Raw genomic sequence first — 27,587 nt, 5'->3', positions numbered from 1 at the left:
TCTGTCCATCATTGTTGTGTTTGCAGTTACCGCTCTAAGTGTACTGGGGATGCTCAGACGTGAGTACCAGGCACTCCACACCACTGGAATCAAGCTAGCCGGGCTGATGAGAGGTGTGACCTCGAAACCGGGCCGGTCCTCGGATGCTTGTTTCCGTTCTGGGAAGGACATGGCTTTTGTAGTTCGGACTGGACTGTTCCCATGGGGCACAGGGTCAGCGCTGATTTGCATATCGCCATTGTCTAACCCAGGGTGGTGTGGAGTGGAAAAACGATGGATTTGGGCCCAGATCTTTGGACTGGGGTGAATGTGTGACATTGATCCACATTCTGTCCATCATTGTTGTGTTTGCAGTTACCGCTCTAAGTGTACTGGGGATGCTCAGACGTGAGTACCAGGCACTCCACACCACTGGAATCAAGCTAGCCGGGCTGATGAGAGGTGTGACCTCGAAACCGGGCCGGTCCTCGGATGCTTGTTTCCGTTCTGGGAAGGACATGGCTTTTGTAGTTCGGACTGGACTGTTCCCATGGGGCACAGGGTCAGCGCTGATTTGCATATCGCCATTGTCTAACCCAGGGTGGTGTGGAGTGGAAAAACGATGGATTTGGGCCCAGATCTTTGGACTGGGGTGAATGTGTGACATTGATCCACATTCTGTCCATCATTGTTGTGTTTGCAGTTACCGCTCTAAGTGTACTGGGGATGCTCAGACGTGAGTACCAGGCACTCCACACCACTGGAATCAAGCTAGCCGGGCTGATGAGAGGTGTGACCTCGAAACCGGGCCGGTCCTCGGATGCTTGTTTCCGTTCTGGGAAGGACATGGCTTTTGTAGTTCGGACTGGACTGTTCCCATGGGGCACAGGGTCAGCGCTGATTTGCATATCGCCATTGTCTAACCCAGGGTGGTGTGGAGTGGAAAAACGATGGATTTGGGCCCAGATCTTTGGACTGGGGTGAATGTGTGACATTGATCCACATTCTGTCCATCATTGTTGTGTTTGCAGTTACCGCTCTAAGTGTACTGGGGATGCTCAGACGTGAGTACCAGGCACTCCACACCACTGGAATCAAGCTAGCCGGGCTGATGAGAGGTGTGACCTCGAAACCGGGCCGGTCCTCGGATGCTTGTTTCCGTTCTGGGAAGGACATGGCTTTTGTAGTTCGGACTGGACTGTTCCCATGGGGCACAGGGTCAGCGCTGATTTGCATATCGCCATTGTCTAACCCAGGGTGGTGTGGAGTGGAAAAACGATGGATTTGGGCCCAGATCTTTGGACTGGGGTGAATGTGTGACATTGATCCACATTCTGTCCATCATTGTTGTGTTTGCAGTTACCGCTCTAAGTGTACTGGGGATGCTCAGACGTGAGTACCAGGCACTCCACACCACTGGAATCAAGCTAGCCGGGCTGATGAGAGGTGTGACCTCGAAACCGGGCCGGTCCTCGGATGCTTGTTTCCGTTCTGGGAAGGACATGGCTTTTGTAGTTCGGACTGGACTGTTCCCATGGGGCACAGGGTCAGCGCTGATTTGCATATCGCCATTGTCTAACCCAGGGTGGTGTGGAGTGGAAAAACGATGGATTTGGGCCCAGATCTTTGGACTGGGGTGAATGTGTGACATTGATCCACATTCTGTCCATCATTGTTGTGTTTGCAGTTACCGCTCTAAGTGTACTGGGGATGCTCAGACGTGAGTACCAGGCACTCCACACCACTGGAATCAAGCTAGCCGGGCTGATGAGAGGTGTGACCTCGAAACCGGGCCGGTCCTCGGATGCTTGTTTCCGTTCTGGGAAGGACATGGCTTTTGTAGTTCGGACTGGACTGTTCCCATGGGGCACAGGGTCAGCGCTGATTTGCATATCGCCATTGTCTAACCCAGGGTGGTGTGGAGTGGAAAAACGATGGATTTGGGCCCAGATCTTTGGACTGGGGTGAATGTGTGACATTGATCCACATTCTGTCCATCATTGTTGTGTTTGCAGTTACCGCTCTAAGTGTACTGGGGATGCTCAGACGTGAGTACCAGGCACTCCACACCACTGGAATCAAGCTAGCCGGGCTGATGAGAGGTGTGACCTCGAAACCGGGCCGGTCCTCGGATGCTTGTTTCCGTTCTGGGAAGGACATGGCTTTTGTAGTTCGGACTGGACTGTTCCCATGGGGCACAGGGTCAGCGCTGATTTGCATATCGCCATTGTCTAACCCAGGGTGGTGTGGAGTGGAAAAACGATGGATTTGGGCCCAGATCTTTGGACTGGGGTGAATGTGTGACATTGATCCACATTCTGTCCATCATTGTTGTGTTTGCAGTTACCGCTCTAAGTGTACTGGGGATGCTCAGACGTGAGTACCAGGCACTCCACACCACTGGAATCAAGCTAGCCGGGCTGATGAGAGGTGTGACCTCGAAACCGGGCCGGTCCTCGGATGCTTGTTTCCGTTCTGGGAAGGACATGGCTTTTGTAGTTCGGACTGGACTGTTCCCATGGGGCACAGGGTCAGCGCTGATTTGCATATCGCCATTGTCTAACCCAGGGTGGTGTGGAGTGGAAAAACGATGGATTTGGGCCCAGATCTTTGGACTGGGGTGAATGTGTGACATTGATCCACATTCTGTCCATCATTGTTGTGTTTGCAGTTACCGCTCTAAGTGTACTGGGGATGCTCAGACGTGAGTACCAGGCACTCCACACCACTGGAATCAAGCTAGCCGGGCTGATGAGAGGTGTGACCTCGAAACCGGGCCGGTCCTCGGATGCTTGTTTCCGTTCTGGGAAGGACATGGCTTTTGTAGTTCGGACTGGACTGTTCCCATGGGGCACAGGGTCAGCGCTGATTTGCATATCGCCATTGTCTAACCCAGGGTGGTGTGGAGTGGAAAAACGATGGATTTGGGCCCAGATCTTTGGACTGGGGTGAATGTGTGACATTGATCCACATTCTGTCCATCATTGTTGTGTTTGCAGTTACCGCTCTAAGTGTACTGGGGATGCTCAGACGTGAGTACCAGGCACTCCACACCACTGGAATCAAGCTAGCCGGGCTGATGAGAGGTGTGACCTCGAAACCGGGCCGGTCCTCGGATGCTTGTTTCCGTTCTGGGAAGGACATGGCTTTTGTAGTTCGGACTGGACTGTTCCCATGGGGCACAGGGTCAGCGCTGATTTGCATATCGCCATTGTCTAACCCAGGGTGGTGTGGAGTGGAAAAACGATGGATTTGGGCCCAGATCTTTGGACTGGGGTGAATGTGTGACATTGATCCACATTCTGTCCATCATTGTTGTGTTTGCAGTTACCGCTCTAAGTGTACTGGGGATGCTCAGACGTGAGTACCAGGCACTCCACACCACTGGAATCAAGCTAGCCGGGCTGATGAGAGGTGTGACCTCGAAACCGGGCCGGTCCTCGGATGCTTGTTTCCGTTCTGGGAAGGACATGGCTTTTGTAGTTCGGACTGGACTGTTCCCATGGGGCACAGGGTCAGCGCTGATTTGCATATCGCCATTGTCTAACCCAGGGTGGTGTGGAGTGGAAAAACGATGGATTTGGGCCCAGATCTTTGGACTGGGGTGAATGTGTGACATTGATCCACATTCTGTCCATCATTGTTGTGTTTGCAGTTACCGCTCTAAGTGTACTGGGGATGCTCAGACGTGAGTACCAGGCACTCCACACCACTGGAATCAAGCTAGCCGGGCTGATGAGAGGTGTGACCTCGAAACCGGGCCGGTCCTCGGATGCTTGTTTCCGTTCTGGGAAGGACATGGCTTTTGTAGTTCGGACTGGACTGTTCCCATGGGGCACAGGGTCAGCGCTGATTTGCATATCGCCATTGTCTAACCCAGGGTGGTGTGGAGTGGAAAAACGATGGATTTGGGCCCAGATCTTTGGACTGGGGTGAATGTGTGACATTGATCCACATTCTGTCCATCATTGTTGTGTTTGCAGTTACCGCTCTAAGTGTACTGGGGATGCTCAGACGTGAGTACCAGGCACTCCACACCACTGGAATCAAGCTAGCCGGGCTGATGAGAGGTGTGACCTCGAAACCGGGCCGGTCCTCGGATGCTTGTTTCCGTTCTGGGAAGGACATGGCTTTTGTAGTTCGGACTGGACTGTTCCCATGGGGCACAGGGTCAGCGCTGATTTGCATATCGCCATTGTCTAACCCAGGGTGGTGTGGAGTGGAAAAACGATGGATTTGGGCCCAGATCTTTGGACTGGGGTGAATGTGTGACATTGATCCACATTCTGTCCATCATTGTTGTGTTTGCAGTTACCGCTCTAAGTGTACTGGGGATGCTCAGACGTGAGTACCAGGCACTCCACACCACTGGAATCAAGCTAGCCGGGCTGATGAGAGGTGTGACCTCGAAACCGGGCCGGTCCTCGGATGCTTGTTTCCGTTCTGGGAAGGACATGGCTTTTGTAGTTCGGACTGGACTGTTCCCATGGGGCACAGGGTCAGCGCTGATTTGCATATCGCCATTGTCTAACCCAGGGTGGTGTGGAGTGGAAAAACGATGGATTTGGGCCCAGATCTTTGGACTGGGGTGAATGTGTGACATTGATCCACATTCTGTCCATCATTGTTGTGTTTGCAGTTACCGCTCTAAGTGTACTGGGGATGCTCAGACGTGAGTACCAGGCACTCCACACCACTGGAATCAAGCTAGCCGGGCTGATGAGAGGTGTGACCTCGAAACCGGGCCGGTCCTCGGATGCTTGTTTCCGTTCTGGGAAGGACATGGCTTTTGTAGTTCGGACTGGACTGTTCCCATGGGGCACAGGGTCAGCGCTGATTTGCATATCGCCATTGTCTAACCCAGGGTGGTGTGGAGTGGAAAAACGATGGATTTGGGCCCAGATCTTTGGACTGGGGTGAATGTGTGACATTGATCCACATTCTGTCCATCATTGTTGTGTTTGCAGTTACCGCTCTAAGTGTACTGGGGATGCTCAGACGTGAGTACCAGGCACTCCACACCACTGGAATCAAGCTAGCCGGGCTGATGAGAGGTGTGACCTCGAAACCGGGCCGGTCCTCGGATGCTTGTTTCCGTTCTGGGAAGGACATGGCTTTTGTAGTTCGGACTGGACTGTTCCCATGGGGCACAGGGTCAGCGCTGATTTGCATATCGCCATTGTCTAACCCAGGGTGGTGTGGAGTGGAAAAACGATGGATTTGGGCCCAGATCTTTGGACTGGGGTGAATGTGTGACATTGATCCACATTCTGTCCATCATTGTTGTGTTTGCAGTTACCGCTCTAAGTGTACTGGGGATGCTCAGACGTGAGTACCAGGCACTCCACACCACTGGAATCAAGCTAGCCGGGCTGATGAGAGGTGTGACCTCGAAACCGGGCCGGTCCTCGGATGCTTGTTTCCGTTCTGGGAAGGACATGGCTTTTGTAGTTCGGACTGGACTGTTCCCATGGGGCACAGGGTCAGCGCTGATTTGCATATCGCCATTGTCTAACCCAGGGTGGTGTGGAGTGGAAAAACGATGGATTTGGGCCCAGATCTTTGGACTGGGGTGAATGTGTGACATTGATCCACATTCTGTCCATCATTGTTGTGTTTGCAGTTACCGCTCTAAGTGTACTGGGGATGCTCAGACGTGAGTACCAGGCACTCCACACCACTGGAATCAAGCTAGCCGGGCTGATGAGAGGTGTGACCTCGAAACCGGGCCGGTCCTCGGATGCTTGTTTCCGTTCTGGGAAGGACATGGCTTTTGTAGTTCGGACTGGACTGTTCCCATGGGGCACAGGGTCAGCGCTGATTTGCATATCGCCATTGTCTAACCCAGGGTGGTGTGGAGTGGAAAAACGATGGATTTGGGCCCAGATCTTTGGACTGGGGTGAATGTGTGACATTGATCCACATTCTGTCCATCATTGTTGTGTTTGCAGTTACCGCTCTAAGTGTACTGGGGATGCTCAGACGTGAGTACCAGGCACTCCACACCACTGGAATCAAGCTAGCCGGGCTGATGAGAGGTGTGACCTCGAAACCGGGCCGGTCCTCGGATGCTTGTTTCCGTTCTGGGAAGGACATGGCTTTTGTAGTTCGGACTGGACTGTTCCCATGGGGCACAGGGTCAGCGCTGATTTGCATATCGCCATTGTCTAACCCAGGGTGGTGTGGAGTGGAAAAACGATGGATTTGGGCCCAGATCTTTGGACTGGGGTGAATGTGTGACATTGATCCACATTCTGTCCATCATTGTTGTGTTTGCAGTTACCGCTCTAAGTGTACTGGGGATGCTCAGACGTGAGTACCAGGCACTCCACACCACTGGAATCAAGCTAGCCGGGCTGATGAGAGGTGTGACCTCGAAACCGGGCCGGTCCTCGGATGCTTGTTTCCGTTCTGGGAAGGACATGGCTTTTGTAGTTCGGACTGGACTGTTCCCATGGGGCACAGGGTCAGCGCTGATTTGCATATCGCCATTGTCTAACCCAGGGTGGTGTGGAGTGGAAAAACGATGGATTTGGGCCCAGATCTTTGGACTGGGGTGAATGTGTGACATTGATCCACATTCTGTCCATCATTGTTGTGTTTGCAGTTACCGCTCTAAGTGTACTGGGGATGCTCAGACGTGAGTACCAGGCACTCCACACCACTGGAATCAAGCTAGCCGGGCTGATGAGAGGTGTGACCTCGAAACCGGGCCGGTCCTCGGATGCTTGTTTCCGTTCTGGGAAGGACATGGCTTTTGTAGTTCGGACTGGACTGTTCCCATGGGGCACAGGGTCAGCGCTGATTTGCATATCGCCATTGTCTAACCCAGGGTGGTGTGGAGTGGAAAAACGATGGATTTGGGCCCAGATCTTTGGACTGGGGTGAATGTGTGACATTGATCCACATTCTGTCCATCATTGTTGTGTTTGCAGTTACCGCTCTAAGTGTACTGGGGATGCTCAGACGTGAGTACCAGGCACTCCACACCACTGGAATCAAGCTAGCCGGGCTGATGAGAGGTGTGACCTCGAAACCGGGCCGGTCCTCGGATGCTTGTTTCCGTTCTGGGAAGGACATGGCTTTTGTAGTTCGGACTGGACTGTTCCCATGGGGCACAGGGTCAGCGCTGATTTGCATATCGCCATTGTCTAACCCAGGGTGGTGTGGAGTGGAAAAACGATGGATTTGGGCCCAGATCTTTGGACTGGGGTGAATGTGTGACATTGATCCACATTCTGTCCATCATTGTTGTGTTTGCAGTTACCGCTCTAAGTGTACTGGGGATGCTCAGACGTGAGTACCAGGCACTCCACACCACTGGAATCAAGCTAGCCGGGCTGATGAGAGGTGTGACCTCGAAACCGGGCCGGTCCTCGGATGCTTGTTTCCGTTCTGGGAAGGACATGGCTTTTGTAGTTCGGACTGGACTGTTCCCATGGGGCACAGGGTCAGCGCTGATTTGCATATCGCCATTGTCTAACCCAGGGTGGTGTGGAGTGGAAAAACGATGGATTTGGGCCCAGATCTTTGGACTGGGGTGAATGTGTGACATTGATCCACATTCTGTCCATCATTGTTGTGTTTGCAGTTACCGCTCTAAGTGTACTGGGGATGCTCAGACGTGAGTACCAGGCACTCCACACCACTGGAATCAAGCTAGCCGGGCTGATGAGAGGTGTGACCTCGAAACCGGGCCGGTCCTCGGATGCTTGTTTCCGTTCTGGGAAGGACATGGCTTTTGTAGTTCGGACTGGACTGTTCCCATGGGGCACAGGGTCAGCGCTGATTTGCATATCGCCATTGTCTAACCCAGGGTGGTGTGGAGTGGAAAAACGATGGATTTGGGCCCAGATCTTTGGACTGGGGTGAATGTGTGACATTGATCCACATTCTGTCCATCATTGTTGTGTTTGCAGTTACCGCTCTAAGTGTACTGGGGATGCTCAGACGTGAGTACCAGGCACTCCACACCACTGGAATCAAGCTAGCCGGGCTGATGAGAGGTGTGACCTCGAAACCGGGCCGGTCCTCGGATGCTTGTTTCCGTTCTGGGAAGGACATGGCTTTTGTAGTTCGGACTGGACTGTTCCCATGGGGCACAGGGTCAGCGCTGATTTGCATATCGCCATTGTCTAACCCAGGGTGGTGTGGAGTGGAAAAACGATGGATTTGGGCCCAGATCTTTGGACTGGGGTGAATGTGTGACATTGATCCACATTCTGTCCATCATTGTTGTGTTTGCAGTTACCGCTCTAAGTGTACTGGGGATGCTCAGACGTGAGTACCAGGCACTCCACACCACTGGAATCAAGCTAGCCGGGCTGATGAGAGGTGTGACCTCGAAACCGGGCCGGTCCTCGGATGCTTGTTTCCGTTCTGGGAAGGACATGGCTTTTGTAGTTCGGACTGGACTGTTCCCATGGGGCACAGGGTCAGCGCTGATTTGCATATCGCCATTGTCTAACCCAGGGTGGTGTGGAGTGGAAAAACGATGGATTTGGGCCCAGATCTTTGGACTGGGGTGAATGTGTGACATTGATCCACATTCTGTCCATCATTGTTGTGTTTGCAGTTATTTTCCCCCTAAGCGCTGGGTGCGCTTTATTTTGATTATAGCGCTTTGGCGCGCTTTGTCAGGCATAGCGAGTGCCTACCTCGCTTTATATTTTGATTTGGAAGCCGGTGCCCACCCGGCATTGCCCCGTTTTTGGATATTGTAAATACCTCGAGGGAGCCCACTCCTCGGGTACTGGGAGCCCGCCTGCCTACCTGGAACGGGCTGCCGCGCTGCCCGCGACGACCCGGAAGTGTCCTGGCCGACCGGCCAATCGCAGCGCGGCCCCTGAGAGGCCGACCGGAAGTCCCGCCTCCGCAGCCAGGCAGCGAGGAGAGAGGCGCCGCCAGCGAGGCTCCGAGGAAGAGGAGCCCCGCGCTGCAGAGGAGGAGTGCCGGCAGTGTTCCTGCCCCCGCAGCACCAGCGAGATACCGGTGAGTGCGGGGACAGGGTCCTTTGTTCGTCGAGCGGCCCCGATTGGCAGCGGGCCGCTCCAACGCTGCTGCATTTCTTTGAGGAGCCCCGAGGCTCCTGGGGGCATTTCTTCGAGCCCAAGGCTCCGTGGGGCATTCTTATTGATCCCGAGTCCCCCGTGAGGGACTCCAACGCCCCCATTTGTGTTGGCGAGCCTGCAAGGCTCCTGGGCCCCCTTTGTTCATGTAGAGCCCAGCGAGGCTCCTTGCCCCCATCGTGATTTAGAGCCCTGAGAGAGGCTCTGGGGCATTATTGATTATTTTAAGAGCGCTGGAGCTCTAATGTGCACATTTGCTTTGCGAGCCACAGAGGCTCTAGGGGGACACAGGCAGTGAGTTGGTTGTAGCCCCGAGGCTCCCACGCTGTGTCTCCCCACCTGTGTTCTTGAGCCCACGCGGCTCCAACGTTTGCCCAGTGCATATTTACAACTGTCCAGCACTTAGTGGACAGTTGCTACGTTTAGGCTTTTGTGTCTGTGCTGCCTGCGCAGACCCCCTGACACTGAGACTCAGGGCATTCCGCCCCTTTCGAGGCCAGTTGGCCTGAGGGACATTTTGAGTGTTGTGCTACATGCACCCTGCGCATTGTGATTTCTTTGCTATATGATTCTTGCGCAAAAGTTCTAACCTGCACCTCTGAATGTGTTTTAATGTTACATGTGCAATTCTTGTTTATTATCCCCTTTGCTAAAAGTGACCTGCTTAGAGGATTGTTGGTGTCATTACCTTTGCTAAAAGTGACCTGCTTAGGTAATGCCTTGTTCTTTTATTTCCCTTTGCTAAAAGTAACCTGCTTAGAGGAATGTTGATGTTTGATTGCCTTTGCTAAATGTTACTTGCCTAGGTGATTATTTTAGGTTTCCTTCCCCCTGCGTGATTTCCCTACAGAGACTAGGGTGGCGTAGGAGGTGATAGGTTTTCCTTCCATAGGTCCTGATGATAAGGTCCTAGCTCCCTGCGTGATTTCCCTACAGAGACTAGGGTGGCGTAGTAGGTGATAGGTTTTCCTTCCATAGGTCCTAGCTCCCTGCGTGATTTCCCTACAGAGACTAGGGTGGCGTAGGAGGTATTTTCCCTTTACCAGTAGTTACTGGTTGTATGCTACATTTACTATTTCTGTGTTACAGTCATTGTATGTTTATGTGCTAAAGTGTTATACCTACAAGTATTATTTCTAACAAGTGCATACCCCTGACAGTGGTCCAGGTGGCCCTGTCCTGTACATAATCCCTTGTAAATCTTGCCCGTGCCTGTTGGCACATTGTAAAGTGTGTGTGTTATCTAATGTGTTTTTATTATTATAATACAAAGGCTATTTTTGATATAACCTTGTGTGGAGTTTCCTTTGTGGTGGGCCTTTGGTTGTTGTCGCTGGGGTGCGCGCGCAAACGCTTTACACATCGCCTCTGAGATTAGCCTTGCTGCTCGCGCCACGTTACCTAGAGGGTGAGCGGGGGTTATCTTGGTGTGTGACTCCCTAGCCCTGACCTTAGAAATGGTGATCCCTGACTGACCTCGACGCGAGTCTTGGCCGGCCAGGGTCCCGTTTCTAACAAACAGCTAATGAAACCTCTTGATCTTTTTAAAGTAATTTTCGTACCTTTCACAATGTCCTACTAAAAAATGCAAAAACTTTCTACTAAATATTTGGTTTCGATACAATTGTAATTAAATGCTTTTGGGATCATCGGGCGACATGGAGCAGATAGGCCAGCTGGGTGCACGAAGGAGCCATTCAGCTGTCCAGGTGGGAGGTAGGGAAAACGAGAAGCTGCTCCGCGTTGTCTTGCCTTTTAACATCTTGGCCATCGTAGTTTAGATATTTCGTAATAATAGGTCTCTGCGGCAGCCTGAGAGAGCCTGGCTGCAGGAGGGGAAGGCAGCTCAGCGGGGTCATGCAGCTAGTATAGGGACTTTGAGTGGTCTGCATGGCAGAGATTTACATATTGTACCTTGCATCCTTCTGGATGGCGACAGTTGTGACGTGAGCACGCTGGAGGTCAAGGTTAAGTGGACAAGATAGGAGTTCAATAGCTTGGTTGTGATGCTTATCTCTCCAATCTTCTGTGTGGTTTGTGGAGTATTTATCCCCTCCTTTGTTCTCCCTCTGGCTTTCATTCCCAAGCAATGCCGAACTTAGTCTTGCCGTTAATGAATGATCAAATAAAGTGTAAATTGTATGTTCTCACCATATTTAGCACCGTTCTAAGATCAGAATGTTGTCAGAATAAATCAAGGCACTCAGATTCTACTCTAATGAGAATAGCAAACTGAGCTTGCCACTTCTGTTCGAATCTTGAAACAATTTGTGTGTATGAGGAGGCTCCAGAGCTGTCAATTAAAAATAATCCATAGTAAACAGAGATTAGTAGCTGCAGACGGCCGTTCCTTGGATAGCGCCCTAGGCGGTAAGAAATGTGGTGCCCTCTCTGCTGCTGGTGAAGAAAACAAGGAAGGACAGGGCCTACTTTGTGTTCTAAGGTCAGTCCTCAGCTAATTACATCACAAACGTCTTTAATCATCCCATTCCCGCCATGGTTTCAGACTGCCTATATGTGTGCCATTTTCCTAATTTCAGTGCAATTAGGAGTGACATTCAACGACTATCTTTTATGGTTTCAACTGAACCGAAATAAAGAAATTTTTTGAATTTCAACGACTATGAGTGACACTTTCTCGCAACCAAAATCAAGCAATGAAGAAATGCCTAGAACAACCGGTTTTGTTGGATTCTTCAAGTGCATTACGTACATGATCTGAACTTCAACAATATTTGACCACAGAGTAGACTCCAAACCACATCACCTGTCAGATAACAAGAGTGAGTAGGAAGCTAGTACATCCTGCCTAGATCTCGGGCAATTATGCGTAGAGGCTGTGACAATACTGGTGGAAATTATAGGTCAACCTGTGTGTAGACCCCCTGATGTGTTTACTGGGAATATTACCTCGCTCATCTCAGAACAGGTACATCATCATCTAGCATATGTCCTGCTCAAACACCATATAGCAATCGTGTGACAATCCCCACCTATACGACCTGTCCAAGTGGGCCACTGCTGAAATAACAAGAAGCACACTGCCAATATGACATTAAACGCCACCTTAGCGGGAAGCGTTGTACACATTTGGACAAACTGGCTACCAAACGGATGATAAAAATCCCCCAACCCCTGTGTGTGACAATACACTCCACCTCCCCAGATACATCTCCCATACAACATGGGATGCATCACACCAGTGTAGACTCATACATCACCCTGCCCCATGTGATCAAGTAGGTGAGCAGTTCCTCGCATGGGCTGCACTTGCAGGCCCCACCCACTAAACGACAACATACCGCATAGGGACACTATGGTCCATCAGCAACTAATGCACGTTTGTTTTTCACAAAACGTTGCAGCTGCTAAGCCACTGTTGGACATTAATATTTCCCGGCTGTCACAATATGTGAATAAGTGGATATCAAGAATTGAATACATGTAACATGGCAACTTAACCTACACATTAGGTGTTGCACCAATGGTGGTAAATGCAAAATGCTCAGAATTTCTTGTGTGATCGTGAAAACGCCCACATCCAACCCCATAGCGGTGTATACACCATAATTGCTGTATAGTTTAGCTGTCATAATACATATTCTCGTTCCATTAAGTACCTGTTTAATGAAAGATCTACTGGGAGAAAAAAACTAGAGTAGGGGGCTAGAACGTGCAAGTATGGCTGCACATAGCTCCTGTTCTCAACAGTTTCAGAATCAGTTTCTGGTGCACTATTGGTAAATGGGATAGAACTGGATGAAAACGTAAATATAAATTTTCACACTCCACAAATCTAAACAAAAACAGCAGGCATATACATATTTGCAGTACTTCGAAGGGCGGTTTGCGCTGCTTAATAAACAATTGGCAAAAGGCAACAATAACTATTTATACTCACTCTTTTAACATTGCTTCTTCATTTTGTCTTGTTTTCACTTCAGCTTCAAATCGTTGCCTTAAAAGCCACGTTGGCAAAGTAAATCCAATAATAGAACAAAGAGCCAACACCACACAAAATATTCGAAATGAGAAAAAGTCTTCCTTGTTCCACACTGCATAGGACAAAAAAACAGAGAGGGAACCTATTGCACTAAAAAGAGAACAGTAAAAATTTAACCTGGTTCTCTCTTTTGCAGAAACTGCAAGGTCAGCTAGCAAGGCATTGTGGTTAAGATCCACCATGGTGAGAAAGCTGTCATACAGGCAGAGACAGATGAGGAACTGTAAACCGGGGTGGGCCCACGACACCCAAAACGTCAAGAAGGAAATGGCAAAGAGGGGGCCATTTCTGCTTAAGGCCTTCAGTCTCTTCAGTACAACTTCAGGGGAAGAGATCTCTACACCAGAACTGTAAGAGAAGAAAATAAATGTGTTAAGAAGCTGAATTTACAGAATTGAAGATCAACTAAGAAGATTAGACTTCCATTACACAATGAGAAGACAATACATGGGTGACTTCCATTACACAATGAGAAGACAATACATGGGTCTTCACTGCTAACTATCCTTAACAATGGGGCTCACGCACAAAGGTTACTTGCGGTTGCAAAGCCTGTGATTCACAAAAAGAGCGTTTGCAAACGTAAAAAACCTTTTTAAAAATTATCAAGGCCTTTTACGAGTCGGACTTTTTTTCTGAACCGTATAAGGGCTTTTGTATTCCATAAAACATTGGCTATAGGAGAAGGCGTGAAAGAGCTGTCCTAGCCATATTTGGGATTCACTATGGAATGTATCAATGGTTTGGAACAGCAATCGCAGTTACAAACCACTGATCAGTTCTGACCCCCGAGGTGGTGTACAGATTCACAAAGGGGAAGTTTTCCCAGTGGGACAGACTGGCCTTTGAATTTGTTTTGGGGCCTCAGGAAGAGCACATAGTTGTCCCCGAAGTGTTACCAACTGGGAAACATTATTTCTTTAAAAGCTGCACCAGTTTCCAATATACAGTACATTAGTGTCTTGGAATGCCAACACATGCATGGAGGTCTGCTGTTCCTTGCATGCCTCCATCCAGACATTCACAGCCAAGCACAGAGTCTCAAACTGCAACCTATCTTTTTTAACATTAATTAGGGAATGGACAATTCATTATGTAACCTATTAGCACAAAAGTTGTATTGCAAACTCCATTCCATTCCATTTTCAGACCAGTTGGTGTGCAAATTGCACATCTCTGGTTTGTGAATGGGAATAATACATAAAAACAATGGATTTAGGCCCAGATCTCTGTACTGGGGTGAATGTATGACATTGTCTGCATTCTGTTCATCAATTGTTGTTTTTGCATTTGTCACCCTGAGTGGGACGGGTATGCCCAGATCTGGGTCCCGTGTGCTTCATGCCACTGGAGTGAAGCTATCCTGGCTGATGAGGGGTGAAACCCCGAGAGCGGTCTCAGGATGCTTGTTTCCAGTCCAGGGAGGACCTGGCCTGGCAGTTCGGGCTGGACTGTTCCCATTGAGCACAGGGTCAAGACTGATTTGCACATGGCTGGGTTCAAACTGGAATGGCATGGTGAGCACAAAAATGATGGACTTAGGCCCAGATCTCTGCACTGGGGTGAATGTATGACATTGTTCTGCATTCTGTCCATCAATTGTTACTTTTGCATTTGTAACCCTGCGTGGGACGGGTATGCCCAGATAGGTCCCTTGCTCACTTTGCCACTGGATTCAAGCTATCCTGGCTGATGAGGGGTGTTACCCCGAAACCGTTCTCAGGATGCTTGTTTCTGGTCCAGGGAAGGCCTAGCTTGGCAGTTCAGGCTGGACTGTTCTTATGAGGCACAGGGTCAAGACTGATTTGCATATAGCTGGGTCTGAACTGGGGTGGCGAAGTGAGATAAGGAACGATGATGGATGCAATGCAGATCTGTAAAAGTGTCAGCGTCCTGTCCATCATCTCTTTGTGTTTGCATAAGTCTTTGAGGTCCACAAATTTAAAAAGAAGGGCTTTTTTTTGTCAAGGTGGCTGGCCTACTATACTTCCCAAAGATTACATCGGATGATTCTCAAACTTCCAGATCAGTGTTTTTGTTGTAAGCTAGATGGAGCAGGGGACTGGTGACATTTTTTTCACATGCCCCGCACTTCATGATTTTTGGGAGAGTATTTTACACACATTCCCTGAACTCCGGACCCTATGCTAGCATTATTTGGTTCCTCGCATGCCACTTAAAGGGTCCGCAAGAGCGCACAGTGTCTGCTGTATATTGGCATTACTGCAGCTCGTAGCCTAATATTGCAGAAGTGGAGAACGGAGGAAATCGAGGAGGCATATGGCAGGCTGCGGAGGCGCGCCTCTGCTCAAAATTCACTGCAATATGGGCCAGTCTGCAGTTTGAAAAAGCTTAACAATTGTGGTAAAGGGTAAATATTGCAGCTACAAATAACATATTAATTGATCATTTGATCTGCTGTTTTTTTGCAGTACACTAGACAGTCTTCCAGGATGCATAGATTTATGTAGACTTGTTGTTCTAAGCTAACTTTTTTTGCTGGATGTTTACTTGATTGATAACATATGTTAAAACTCTAAATGTCTGTCTTTAGCGGTTATCATATAAATCTTCACTATACACTGCACATGCCACTTTTATGATAGCAGGTTATATTGAATATATGGAATATGGGATGCGATTTATCGAATATCTATCTTTATATTGGTATCAACTATTTGCCTCTTTAAAAAAAAAAAATCTTGTTCATGTTATGGCTATAAACTACTCAATAAAAAAAACAAAAAAACAAACAAGGGTATAATGGCAAGATTTAATTGTTGCTGGACCATCCATGACGTTAAGACAGCATCATCAAAACCTGCAGTGACTAGTGCGTTAAAGCTGCCAGGAATAATTGCATTAATTTCAAATTACAAAGAAGCCAGAAAAAAAACTCTGATAAAGAGGACAGCTCAGCAGCATATTAAAACTAGCAAGCAATCTAACAATACGTCAAATCTATGCATCTAGTATTCTTAAATCAGCTTTTATTTGCAGAAATGTATTGATTTCACATTTAAGAAAAAGATCCTATGTCTTAGGGTTTTCCATAGAGCAAGCTGCCCTTCGGTCAAACTGCGGGGGCACCAAAGTCAGAAAGAGGACAGAGGAGCTATACAAGTTTTTGTTTCTCACATTCTTTGAAATTAATAGTACTTCTGTGAGCGGGGTCCCAGAGAGGGGGTGTAGTTCATAAAGCACCACTACTTCCTTGTTGCCAATCTGAACCAAATCAACAAAAAAAAATCTGAGCTGTGATCTATGAGAATATCTTGTTGGATACTGCCTTCAAAGTTTGAAGCTTTTGCATGAAGTGTTCTTGGTTTGTGACTTATCTGTCTTTCCTCAGTTCCAGCAAAAAGGCATTAATGATTCCTTTAAGTTCTCTAATGTATCCGGATTTCAGAAATATTAACAATGCTTGGAAGGGTTAAAGGATTTTGGGGAGGACAATCACTTTAACTGCAGCTATTCTTCCCATTCAAAACAAAGCTGTATGTTCCTTGAATGAAATGCTCTCTTATTCTTTACTCCATATCCCAGTTAGTTCACACAAAATATGCTTTATATTGTGAGGATGATTTGTACTCCTAAATATCTAACTGCCTAAACATTGCATTTGAAATGGTATTTTCTCTAAAATGTCTTTAACTTGCTCTTGGGCACCGATGAGATTAAGCTTAGATTTGCTCATGTTGACTTTTAAACCCACTACCTTCTGTCAGACCTCAAACATCGCTGCATATTCCACATTATTACCCAATAGATCTTAGGCAAATCACACTGGAATCAATTGCTGCCACACAGTCAATATCAGGTACAGAGGATTTGAGGCAGTGCACCCGCAACAACTTTTTTAGCTTCCACAAACACACACACCTCTTTTGAAATGCACCTTTATATTGCGCACTGTTCCTTATCTTCAGAGGCTCCGTAATCAATGAAAAACGCAATGATCAAATCTTAATTAGTCTCCTCGCCAGCTTTGCTCAAACACAGTTTAATAATATCCTGAGACAAAAAATGTGCCAAATCATGGAATGCAGTGACACTCCCACATTTGCATACAAAATATACATGGGTTTCTGTAAAATAGATATAGGCTACCACACCCATGAAGATGGCATTTGGTTATTTGGAGTGTGAGGGGCAGACATGGCAATGAGGACTAGTAACTTCCAAGCCATCAAGAGATGGATTCATTAGAACGGCTTGCCCTCACAATTGGAACAAGCACTGGCCAAACTAATAGGTCTTGCCAACAGAGAGCAATTGCCTTTGCTAGTGGTTTTTTAGTCATTTTGCACAGCAGTGTGGTAAAAAAAAAAGCTAAATGTGGAAAAAAGTGCTGTGTGTACTTCGTTACAACATGACTCAAACGCCAAAAAAGTCAATAGTCGTTTTGTGGGTGAAACCTATTGGTTTTGCCAACGCTTGTTGTGAAAAGCGACAACATCAGCTTTGCTCTGATTACTGTGCATGACACATAATGAAGTGGCTGCCTGAGGAGCACCACAAGTCCCGCCTCAGCTGTTGAATGCTTACTGGCCTCTGGTGTGTGTGTAGCTCTCAACAGCTGCGGTTCAGTGGTGTGCATCCAACACACAAAGCCAGTCGTACCTTGGATACATTGTCAGATCTACACAAGGAGATCAAACAAACCGATCCCGCACATAGCTCAAAAACTGTGACGGTAAAAGTATTGTTGATGTGTGTTCTTGAGTACGTGATTAAACAATGCACGTGGTGGTGTAATGCAGCAGCAGCTACACTGGCAAATCCCTCACTAGAACAATTTTTGTGATACTGTGCAAATAACCTGTGCTTCAATTCCATTATCTGCCAAACCCTGTGTTTTTTCTGGGAGTAGGCGTGCCTTGCTCTTACAATAGGCACGACTTACAGGTGAAGTCTAGGACTATCTAAGACACAAAAAACTTTTGTAAATCGGGTTCCATTGAGAGCAACATGAGTTCATTTCAAGTACTTTATAACTGCACCACTGCTATCTTTCTGCTTGTACCCCAAAGTCAGAGTGAACCTGTTAGCACCAAAAAGCACTATCTAGTTTTTCTACAGTGAAATGATAGTCAAAGGACACATCCCTGAACAGTTTATGCCCTGTTGGTGAGTGCCAGTGGAGACACCACAAGAGGTCATTTAAAAGAGCTTTCCTTCATCCAGCTGCATGGGAAATGGGGCATAACAGCTTAGGGGGAAAACAGAACAGGGACAGGGAATGAAAGATATGACCGGGAATGCAGAAAGAGTGGATAGGATTGGGAGTACTCGTTGGGTCCACGTCATAGTGCTTTTTAGGTCTCTGCCTAGCGAAGGCTGCGCTTGCGCAGTTTCGCTGGGGAGAACTGATGTTTTCCAGAGTGGGGCTTGAACCCGCCCCTCTTCTCCATTGGCTGGCTTCCTAAACGGAGGCGAGCCATTGGAGGAGAGGGGCATCACTCTGTTTAAGCCCCGTCTTTTTGGGATTCAGGGGTGTGTTTTTTACTTTCTTTCTCTCTTCTTCCCATTGGCTGGAATTTTACCTTCCAGCCAATGAGAAGAGGAGAGAAAGAAAAACACACCCCCAAATCCCAAAATGACGCTGCCTTTCTCTGAGGCATTTCTGCATGACCTCGGAGAAAGATGGTGGTGTCATGACGTGGTCCGCTTGAACACCCGAGCAGCCGACACAATGGCTAATTCAAAGACCCCGGGAAGGCGGGGGCGAAGGGCGGCCATTTGCGCGCGGAGCCCGGGCAGACATCGGTAATGTATTCATAGCCCCGCTGTGTGGATGCTCACACTCGCTCAGAGCCTCGTAAACAGCACTCCCCGTGACAGAGAGTCACTCTCCTGCCGCCCAGCCTCGGGGAGGGGTCACCCAAGCTAAGCAAGCTATAATATAAAGGGGTAAGATCGGTGCCATTTCTCTCTTAAGTGGTACATATTTCAGATCACAGCGCCAGATGCGGTTCTGTTCAGTGAGCTGGGCGCTGTGTGGACGCTCACACTCGCTCAGTGCCTCCGTAAACAGCGCTCCTCGTGACGGTGAGTCACTTTCCTGCCGCCCAGCCTCGGGGTGGCCCCTCCCCCACCGTGTTTGTGAGTCCTGGCCTGACTCCTCTCCCTTCTCCTCGCCACATCCTGTTCCACTTTCACTTTCTCTTCCCCCAGGCTCCTCCGCAGAGAGCTTCACCTGGTGACAGGTGATGGCCGGTGCTCATTGGCTGCCGCAGTGGTGTCTGTGGGAGGCCCAGGGGGAGGGGGCAGGAGGTGCGTGAGCACCCCTGAGGTTAGAGACCCGGGGTGAGGGCTGCAGAGAGGAAGGTAGGGCCGGGGCTGGCACAGATCTGTGGTCCCAGGCGCCTTACACTATGCAGGGCCAGGCTGCGGCGGTGCTGCTCGTCATCACCTGCCCTCGCTACAGGTGAGCATCCTGTACCTGAGGAGGGGTGGGGGCACAGGAGTGGGGGTGGTCTGCTGCAGGTGAGCACCCCTGTACCCTGGGGCGGGCGGGCAGGTGGCGTGCGTGGGTCTCAAGAACCAGACCCTCATCGGTGCATGTCGAGGAGCTGGCTCTTAAATATAACTTTTGTAGTTCGGTGGCTCGATCGGTTAATGCACCTGCTTCTGAGGCCGGAGTATGTTTTCACGTTACTGGTTCCAATTGTTTCAGATCTGGTATTGAAGGAGCGTGGGTGCGGGTATGAGGAATGTATTTATACGAGATATCCCCGAGGGTTAATGCACCTGTTGAGGGGCTCTGACTGTGGGAAAACTTCAGCTTCACCCTTCTCTGTGTCCTTCACCGAGGACCCCCACCGGTCATTAATAAGAACATGCCAAGCGTTAACGACTCTCATCTGTAATAATCTCTCTTTTAGCGCCTGGATGCCCGGTTAGGCTAGCTGTCGCGATTTTGTACATGTTTTAATCCATTTATACATTTGAATGGATGCATAATAACTATTTATATGGCACTCACGCACTTGGAACTTGTATCTTTATGCCCTACAGTAATTTACTGATTACGGTTTTCGATAGAGCGGACCCCAGTCCCCTCTCCTGCTCCGTGTTTACATTCTTGGCGAATGGACTAGACACCTCCAACGCTGGTTATGGCTCATCTACTGACACAAGGTGTCTTTTCTGACACATCCCCACCTTCAAAGCTGGGCCTTGCAATGGGAGCGGGGGGCATAAAGTCGGTATATTACAGCCCCACGAACTTCAGGCAGAACGGCTGCATGGCAGGACTGACGCGCTGTGTGACCCTCGGTAAGTTCAAGATGATAGATCGGACCTTTGCTGAATCGTGGACCTGGGCACAGCCCTGGCAGAGAACACACAGGAGACGCCACCTGCCTTGAAGATGCCTCTTGCCTCTCTTCCCTCGCTGTGCTTGCTTTTCTGCCCCCCCCTGTTCCCTCGGTGTGCTTGCTTTTCTGCCCCCCCGTTCCCTCGTTGTGCTTGCTTTTCTGCCCCCCGTTCCCTCATTGTGCTTGCTTTTCTGCCCTCCGTTCCCTCGTTGTGCTTGCTTTTCTGCCCCCCCCGTTCCCTTGTTGTGCTTGCTTTTCTACCCCCCCTGTTCCCTCGTTGTGATCGTTTTTTCTGGCCTCTGTACCCTGTGTGTGGCTCTGTGTGTGTGCTTGTGTCTGTGTGTGTGGGTGGGTGGGTGGGGGGGGGTTTGTGTGTGTGTGTGGCTCTGTGTGGGTGCAAATGCAATAGGTCTCGCATTTGCGAGAAATTAAGCTATTGACATTGTAAATGACAATGTCATTTATTTATCGGATTTCAAAACCAACACATAAATAAAAATGTTGTCATTTACAATGCCAATAGCTCTAACTTTGGCAAAGGCGAGACCGTTGCATTGCAAATGCTTGTTCTTTTTATTGCTGGCTGGGAGGGAAGTCTGAGGTAACCAGCGGAAAGGGATGGAAGGATATGTGAGGAAGGCAAAACGGACAATGAAGAGGGTGTTAAAAAGGTGCTATGACGTGGCCAACGAAGGATGAGTCATTGTGCTTTTTTTTTGGTTAATTGCGGGGCAGGAGGCAACAGATTGGAAGGGAGAAAACACTAGGGGAGGGAGGCAATACAGGAGGAAGGGTGAGTCTGGGAGCAACACAGACATCAAAGGATGGGAGGGAGGAGCTTGGCACAAGGATACGGACCACATATGGTGGAGGGAGAAGGTGGGCACGAGCAGTAACACTGACAAGAACGGAAGGAGAGAGGGTTGGAATGGAATCATTTGGGTCACACTGGCGGGAGAAGTATACAAGGCAGACGGTTGAAAAAAACACAGACGGTTGAAAAAAAACACACTCTTGTGCAGTGCCTAAACAAAACAAAAACAGAAATGGGTAAAAAAAAAAAAGCTTGCAAGCTAGCATGAACCAAGCATCAAGCTTGGAGCTGTCCCTTCTTTCGTCCTACAAGAAAATGATTATTCTTCAATTATACCGACTAATCAGGTCAAATCTTTACAACTAATTTCAACTGAAATTTAAACCATGAAAAACATATCAACAGAATAGCAAGCACTGCTCGGCAAGCTCAGTTGTCAATGGAGATGAGAGCTATAATACAATGACATTATATGTCACAGGATTGAGTACTGCAACATCCTCTTTGAAGGACAGCAGGCTGCAAGAGCTCTGGTAATTGGGTACTTGGTATATCATCCTCATGGTTCACAATGTCCTGTGATAGGTATTCTTGACACAGTTTTGCTGTTGGACCTCTCTACGTGGAACTTGAATTATCCTTGTCCAGAACTATTACATTTTAAGGTTTGTTTTGATGGACACTGGGAATGTGATGTAAAAAGAAGGCTTCTTAGGTTGGACAATTTTGAATATGTATTGTACATGACATTACAAGGTAGTAGAGTTCTAGTATGAACAAACAAATAACTATCATAGTAAAAAGAGTTGCTTGATATTGCTTAGGTATACCCAGTCACAGATACAGATCGAACCCTTAATAACAATTTACTTAAGATATCGCTTTGCTTTGCAAAGATCTACTACATCCTGTAAACCTCCTAAACCAAAGGAAGTGATGAGGTAGAGTAGTGGCTCTATTTTCTCTCTTATCCCATTTCATTTTCCCTGTTTTTTTCACTGTCCCTCATACTATTGTGTGAGTGGTCACTGGTGGGACTGGTGACAGTAGACGGGCATCACCTGCTTTGGTTCCTGCGCACAAGGTTAGCTCAATCTGACAGTAGTGGGCTTAAAAAATTAGAATGCCTTTCTCAAACACCATCAAAAAGAGAAAAAAGCTCAATTGTTTGAGGAAACCATGCACAGTGTAAGCTAAATCAAAACATATAATCTTTTGATACCGCAAAGAAATTGAGTATGATATGAAATAAAAAATTTAATAAATGGGCCTGTCACACATTCTTTAACTACATTTAACAATTGTTTATTTGTTGCAATACGAGTTTGGGGTGTGTAAGTAATGTTCATCAATTTCCTTGGTAGCCTATGAAGACAATGACCCACAAAATAACAGAATTGCGAGTCAGTCATTTATTTCATATTTAACTATTATTTAGTTGTTAGAACAAAAACATTATAAAATTTGGACAACCATGCATTTGAAAAACCAGTACTTACTGCTGTGTGCTGAGGAAAACACGATCACTCATCCAGCCAAATAGAGGATCATTGAGGCTGTTCCAAACAAGAAATATCGTCTAAAAGAAACACATTTATTTGTCAGACTCCATAACGAAAACAGTGTACAGCAAAAAAAAAAACTGTCCCCAGCAGATGTAATGACACTTCCTACTGCTTGTTAAATTGGATATGGAATTTGACCACAATAGAAACAAGTTATTTGATGCACTTTGCACTTCTAGCAAGATTGGTGTCTAGCTGGATAGCCCACTATAAAATAGGTAAGCTTGGTGTGGTAAAATGTAAATATGTGTAGTGGACATGTGAATGGAAGTGGATTTAGAGTAATGTGGGAGAGTGCTGAATGTATGGAAGATGAAAGGTATTTAAGTTCAAGAATTCAAGGAGTGTTTAGGAAAATGCCAGAAAAGGATTTAGCTTGAAGCATCTCTGAAGTGGAATGTGTATGCCTTGTATGTCTCATCAATCAGCAGCCCCCTGGCGTAGTGTTTGCTTGTAGAGGAGATAGCAAGACCAACCTCAAGTGCACTATTCAAGAAAGAATGCAGTGAAGAGGGGAGGACCGTGTGAGACAGGTGGAAATACCAAAGGACAGCAGATACAAATGTACACACGTCTTGCATAATCAATTACAGAGCATGGAGATGGGAAAGAGAGAGGTGTGCACAAGCAGAGTATCTTCAGGAGAAAGTGCACACGCAGTGGAGGCTCATAAGCCTCACCACGCTGCCAGTGAGAGACGTAGTTCACCTACATTCATCACTTGGAATATAGCTGCACCAAGTTTATGTTGTCCAAGAAGGGCTATGATGTAAACAAAGACTACTTCGTACCATATGATGGAGGATAAAATAGCAACAGCAATAAAGAACAAAACAGACAACAAACGTACTACAGTTTACATCAATGAAAGTAAGTTACACTAGTGTTGCCACGTTTGTGAGACAAAAATACCATAAATTTGATCTGTTTTGAGGGAGGAGCTTCGCGCGCATCCGAGATGGCCGCGTGAGCACAGGGCTCCCGAGACCCTCGCCGCCTCCCGCATCTATCCTGAATTATAGCCTGAATACGAAGATGGGTTATTGATGACGCGGCCCAGCCGATATAATAGCTGCTTTCAAAAATTGATTTGGACTTCGGGTTCCTAAGCTACGACACTTCGAACCTTTGCGGCCTATCCCGTGGAGATACCCGGGCCTCGAGTTGTTACTGTGCCCAGGCAGTAATTCAACAACATCGGCTAGGGGGGTCTAGACCACGGCCCGGAGTTGGCTTTCGGTTTCGTTTTTGCTAACTGGTGTTATTCTTCCCTGGGACCGACTCTGGGCGCAACTGGATCCCGTGACTTCCACATAGGCCTGGGAACAACAAGTGCGTGGCTGCGGCAATACACTAGCTCCAATCTGCCTTTGGTGACCCCGTGGGTGAATTCTGAGGAGCCATTTTGACCAGATCTCAGGCGCCCCTCTGGGGCACACAGCCCACCATGACAGGCAAGCCAGATGGTGAGAAATGGAAAGTCAAGACCGCTCTCCGGGGGGGTGCAACTCAAACAAATGTTATGGATCGTTATACTCAACCCAGGGGGTCCCCCGGTGGTACACCCAGAGCCCGGGAGGAGGCAACTGACGATCCTACTGTGTCGGCGGATTTAACACTGCAAGACATCATGGGCGCCATTGCTAGTATCAAGACATCCATCGGCCAGCAATACGAGGCTCTGGCCCTGAAGCTTGACACCGTGGCCATTGACGTCAATCTCATCAGAACAGATTTAGCAAAGACTAATGAGAAGGTCAAATCCTTAGACTTGAAGACCTCCAGCCTCACGACGGATATGTCCGACTTACAGACAGAGGTTCGCAATTTGAGATCCTCCAATGATTTCTTTGCTCGTCGACTGGAGGATTTTGAGGGTCGAGCAAGGCGCAATAATGTACGTATTATTGGGGTCCCTGAAAACTCTTAAACACTGATCACTGATCTCCTTGTCGAAGACCTCATCCTCAATCACCTCACCCCCAAGGGACTGAGTAAATTCTTTGCGGTGGAACGTGCACACAGAGTGCCGGGAGGGAAGGCGAAACCGGGATTCCCCCCGCGGCCGATCAGCCAGAATTTTTAATTTCAGGGACAGAGACGCCATTTTGCAGGCTTTACGGATGGGCGGCCCAACGGAGTTTGAAAACACCATGGTGAACTTCTACCCGGACTTTTCCCAATCCGTTCAGAAGCAAAGGATGGGATTTCAGGGGGTGAAGAGGCGACTCAGAGATATGGATTTGAAGTATGCGATGCTTTTCCCGGCCCGCTTGCGTGTTGAGTATGATGATCGGACGCTCTTTTTTGATTGCCCCGAGGGTGTAAGTGACTGGCTAGATACGTTGCCTACCCGGCGCGACCGCTCGGAACATTCAGGTGGAGCTGAAGGTGGCCTGTTGGAACAAGAATGAGCGATGGAACCAGAGTTCCGGACAATGAGTACAATAGACAACTGTGGTTTGCTGACTCTTACGATCGTATGCTTTGAAATATACTCCCGGAGGTGGCGGGGGAGAAAGGGACCCTTTCCTCCTCTGGGTTTCTTTGTGTAGATTAGTTTTTGTTAGGGCGACAGGCACACTACAAGTTGGGGTGGCTTTTGAGTCTACGCAGGGGTGCAGGGTGGGGGGAGTTGAACAGGGATACTGCTGGGGGGGGAGGGCGGGGGGGATAGTATGTTGGGTGTGTTCCATTCTTTTTCAAGGCAACGTATTGTTTCAATTTTGGACCTGGGTGTTGTGTTCGACATGAAGTGGGAGATCATCAACGGTCGGGATGGGGGGTAGGGGGCTGAGGCTACTATATTGGAATGTAAATAGGTTGGGGGACCGGATAAAAAGGGGGGGTGGTCCTACAAACGTTGCGACGCCTCTCCCCTGATGTAGTGTTACTACAAGAGACTCACTTGATTGGAAACGCTTGTTACGCTATGAACAGAAGGGGATACCGTCTCGCTGCACATTCTGGGTTCACCACTAGTTCCAGAGGGGTGGGTATACTAGTCAGGAACTCTCTCCCCCTGGAAATCGATGACATAGTTCTGGATACTAGGGGGCGTTATGTTGCCCTCACTGGTAGGTGGGAGGGGAAAACTATCTCGCTGCTCTCGGTGTACGTCCCACCTGGCTTACAGACCACTACTTTTGCAGATTTGAGACGAGTAGTTTTGGGGCTCCCAAATGGTGTCCTGATACTGGATGGAGACTTCAACTCAGTCGTCTCCGGGAGGGAGGATCGCTACCCCCCCAGGGATCTTACGAGAGCACAGTCTTGGTTGGGTGGTTTCTTGGAAGCACTGGGACTTGTAGACTGTTGGAGACTGATGCATCCAGGACAGACACAGTGCACTTTCCACTCGGGGGCACATGGTAGACTTTCCAGATTGGACTATGTTTTGATGCTGGCTGCCCAGTCTTCGTCAATTGGGGAGATCAGACATCTGGCTCGAGGCATATCGGACCACTCCCCTCTGTGGTTTCAGATAAACATGAATGTGGGTGCTGAGGGAAGGGTGGCCCCGATTAATCCGTGGTACCTCCATAACCCTAAAACCCGAACTGAACTAATTAAGTCTTTGGATCTGTACTTTGTGGAGAATGTGGGGTCAGTGTCCTCACCTGTTTCACTGTGGGAAGCATTTAAGACGGTCATCCGGGGGCAGGCACTGTCGTTAATTGGGTGCGCCAAGAAAAGCAGAAATGAGGCGGTTGTCCGCCTTGGGACTGAAATTACTGAGTTGGAAAGTGCTTTGGAGCGGAGTGTTACTCGAGATGCGCTTCATGTTCTCAGTCTCACGCAACTTGAGTATAATGCCCTGGTTACAGATGCAGCTAACAAGATGGGTAGGGAGCAGCAGGGACGACTGTATGATGTGGGCGACAAGGCTGGGAAACTGATTGCATGGCTGGACAGAAAGGAGAGGGCAAGTCGTGTGGTTCCAGTGATTCAGAGACCTGATGGCATGCGAGTGACTGACACTGTTGGCATTGTTGAGTGCTTTGCTGAATATTTTCGGGATGTGTATTCCCCAGTGTCTGACAGACCTGAGGAAGACTCATTTGCTGTTACGAGATATTGCGTTGCCTTGTTTGTCGGAATCAAACAGGGAATTGATGGATGCTGCGCCCTCGGTTGACGAGGTGGCTCTCGCTATCCACTCTATTCGCTCTATTCGCTCCGGGAAAGCTATGGGCCCTAATGGTCTTCCCATCGAACTTTACAAGTTGCGCCCTGACACGCTGGCACCGTATCTCCGTGATATGTTCTTAGCATCGCGAGAAACTGGCTCCCTTCCTCGTGATCAGCGTCTTGCAACCATCGTGGTGATCCATAAGGAGGGGAAGCCACGGGACCGCTGTGCGTCTTACAGGCCTATCTCGCTCCTTAATGCTGAACCTAAGATTCTTGCTAAGTTGCTCGCAAACCGCTTGATAAAGGTAGTCAGTGACCTAATTCATCCGGATCAATCTGGTTTCATTCCACATCGCAACACCGCATTGAATTTGCGGCGCTTGCATGGTGTTCTCGCGAGGGCGACGTCGTTGCGTGAACCGGCAATCTTGGCTTCCTTGGACTCCACGATGGCCTCTGACACAGTCGAATGGCCATATCTCTGGGCTGCTCTTGCGAAATTTGGTTTCGGCCATGGTTTCATTGGTTGAGTAAAACTTTTGTATGAGGAACCATTGGCACAGGTTGTAGTAAACGGTCGGGTCTCCAGGCCCTTTGTTCTTGGGAGAGGTACGCGGTAGGGTTGCCCGCTGTCTCCACTTCTCTTTGCCCTTGCCTTGGAACCTCTTGCTGCCATGATACGGTGGGAACCTTCGATGAGAG

At 48.5% G+C, this 27,587-nt stretch overlaps 1 protein-coding gene across 2 annotated transcripts in view; it reads right to left on the bottom strand.

The window, feature by feature from the left end:
• The window catches only part of SLC68A1 (solute carrier family 68 member 1), a 185,854-nt gene that overhangs the window by 94,349 nt on the left and 63,918 nt on the right, over positions 1-27,587 (bottom strand). For both annotated transcript variants that reach the window (XM_078643652.1, XM_078643653.1), the window contains 2 exons: positions 22,686-22,765; positions 12,949-13,398 (listed from right to left, as the gene is read on the bottom strand). In XM_078643652.1, coding sequence (XP_078499778.1) covers positions 12,949-13,398; positions 22,686-22,765 — 530 coding nt within the window. The remainder of the gene's footprint in view (positions 1-12,948; positions 13,399-22,685; positions 22,766-27,587) is intronic.

Source organism: Lissotriton helveticus, chromosome 5_1, assembly GCF_964261635.1.
Source record: "Lissotriton helveticus chromosome 5_1, aLisHel1.1, whole genome shotgun sequence".
Taxonomy (NCBI): domain Eukaryota; kingdom Metazoa; phylum Chordata; class Amphibia; order Caudata; family Salamandridae; genus Lissotriton; species Lissotriton helveticus.
This window is presented reverse-complemented; position numbering and strand designations above follow the sequence as displayed.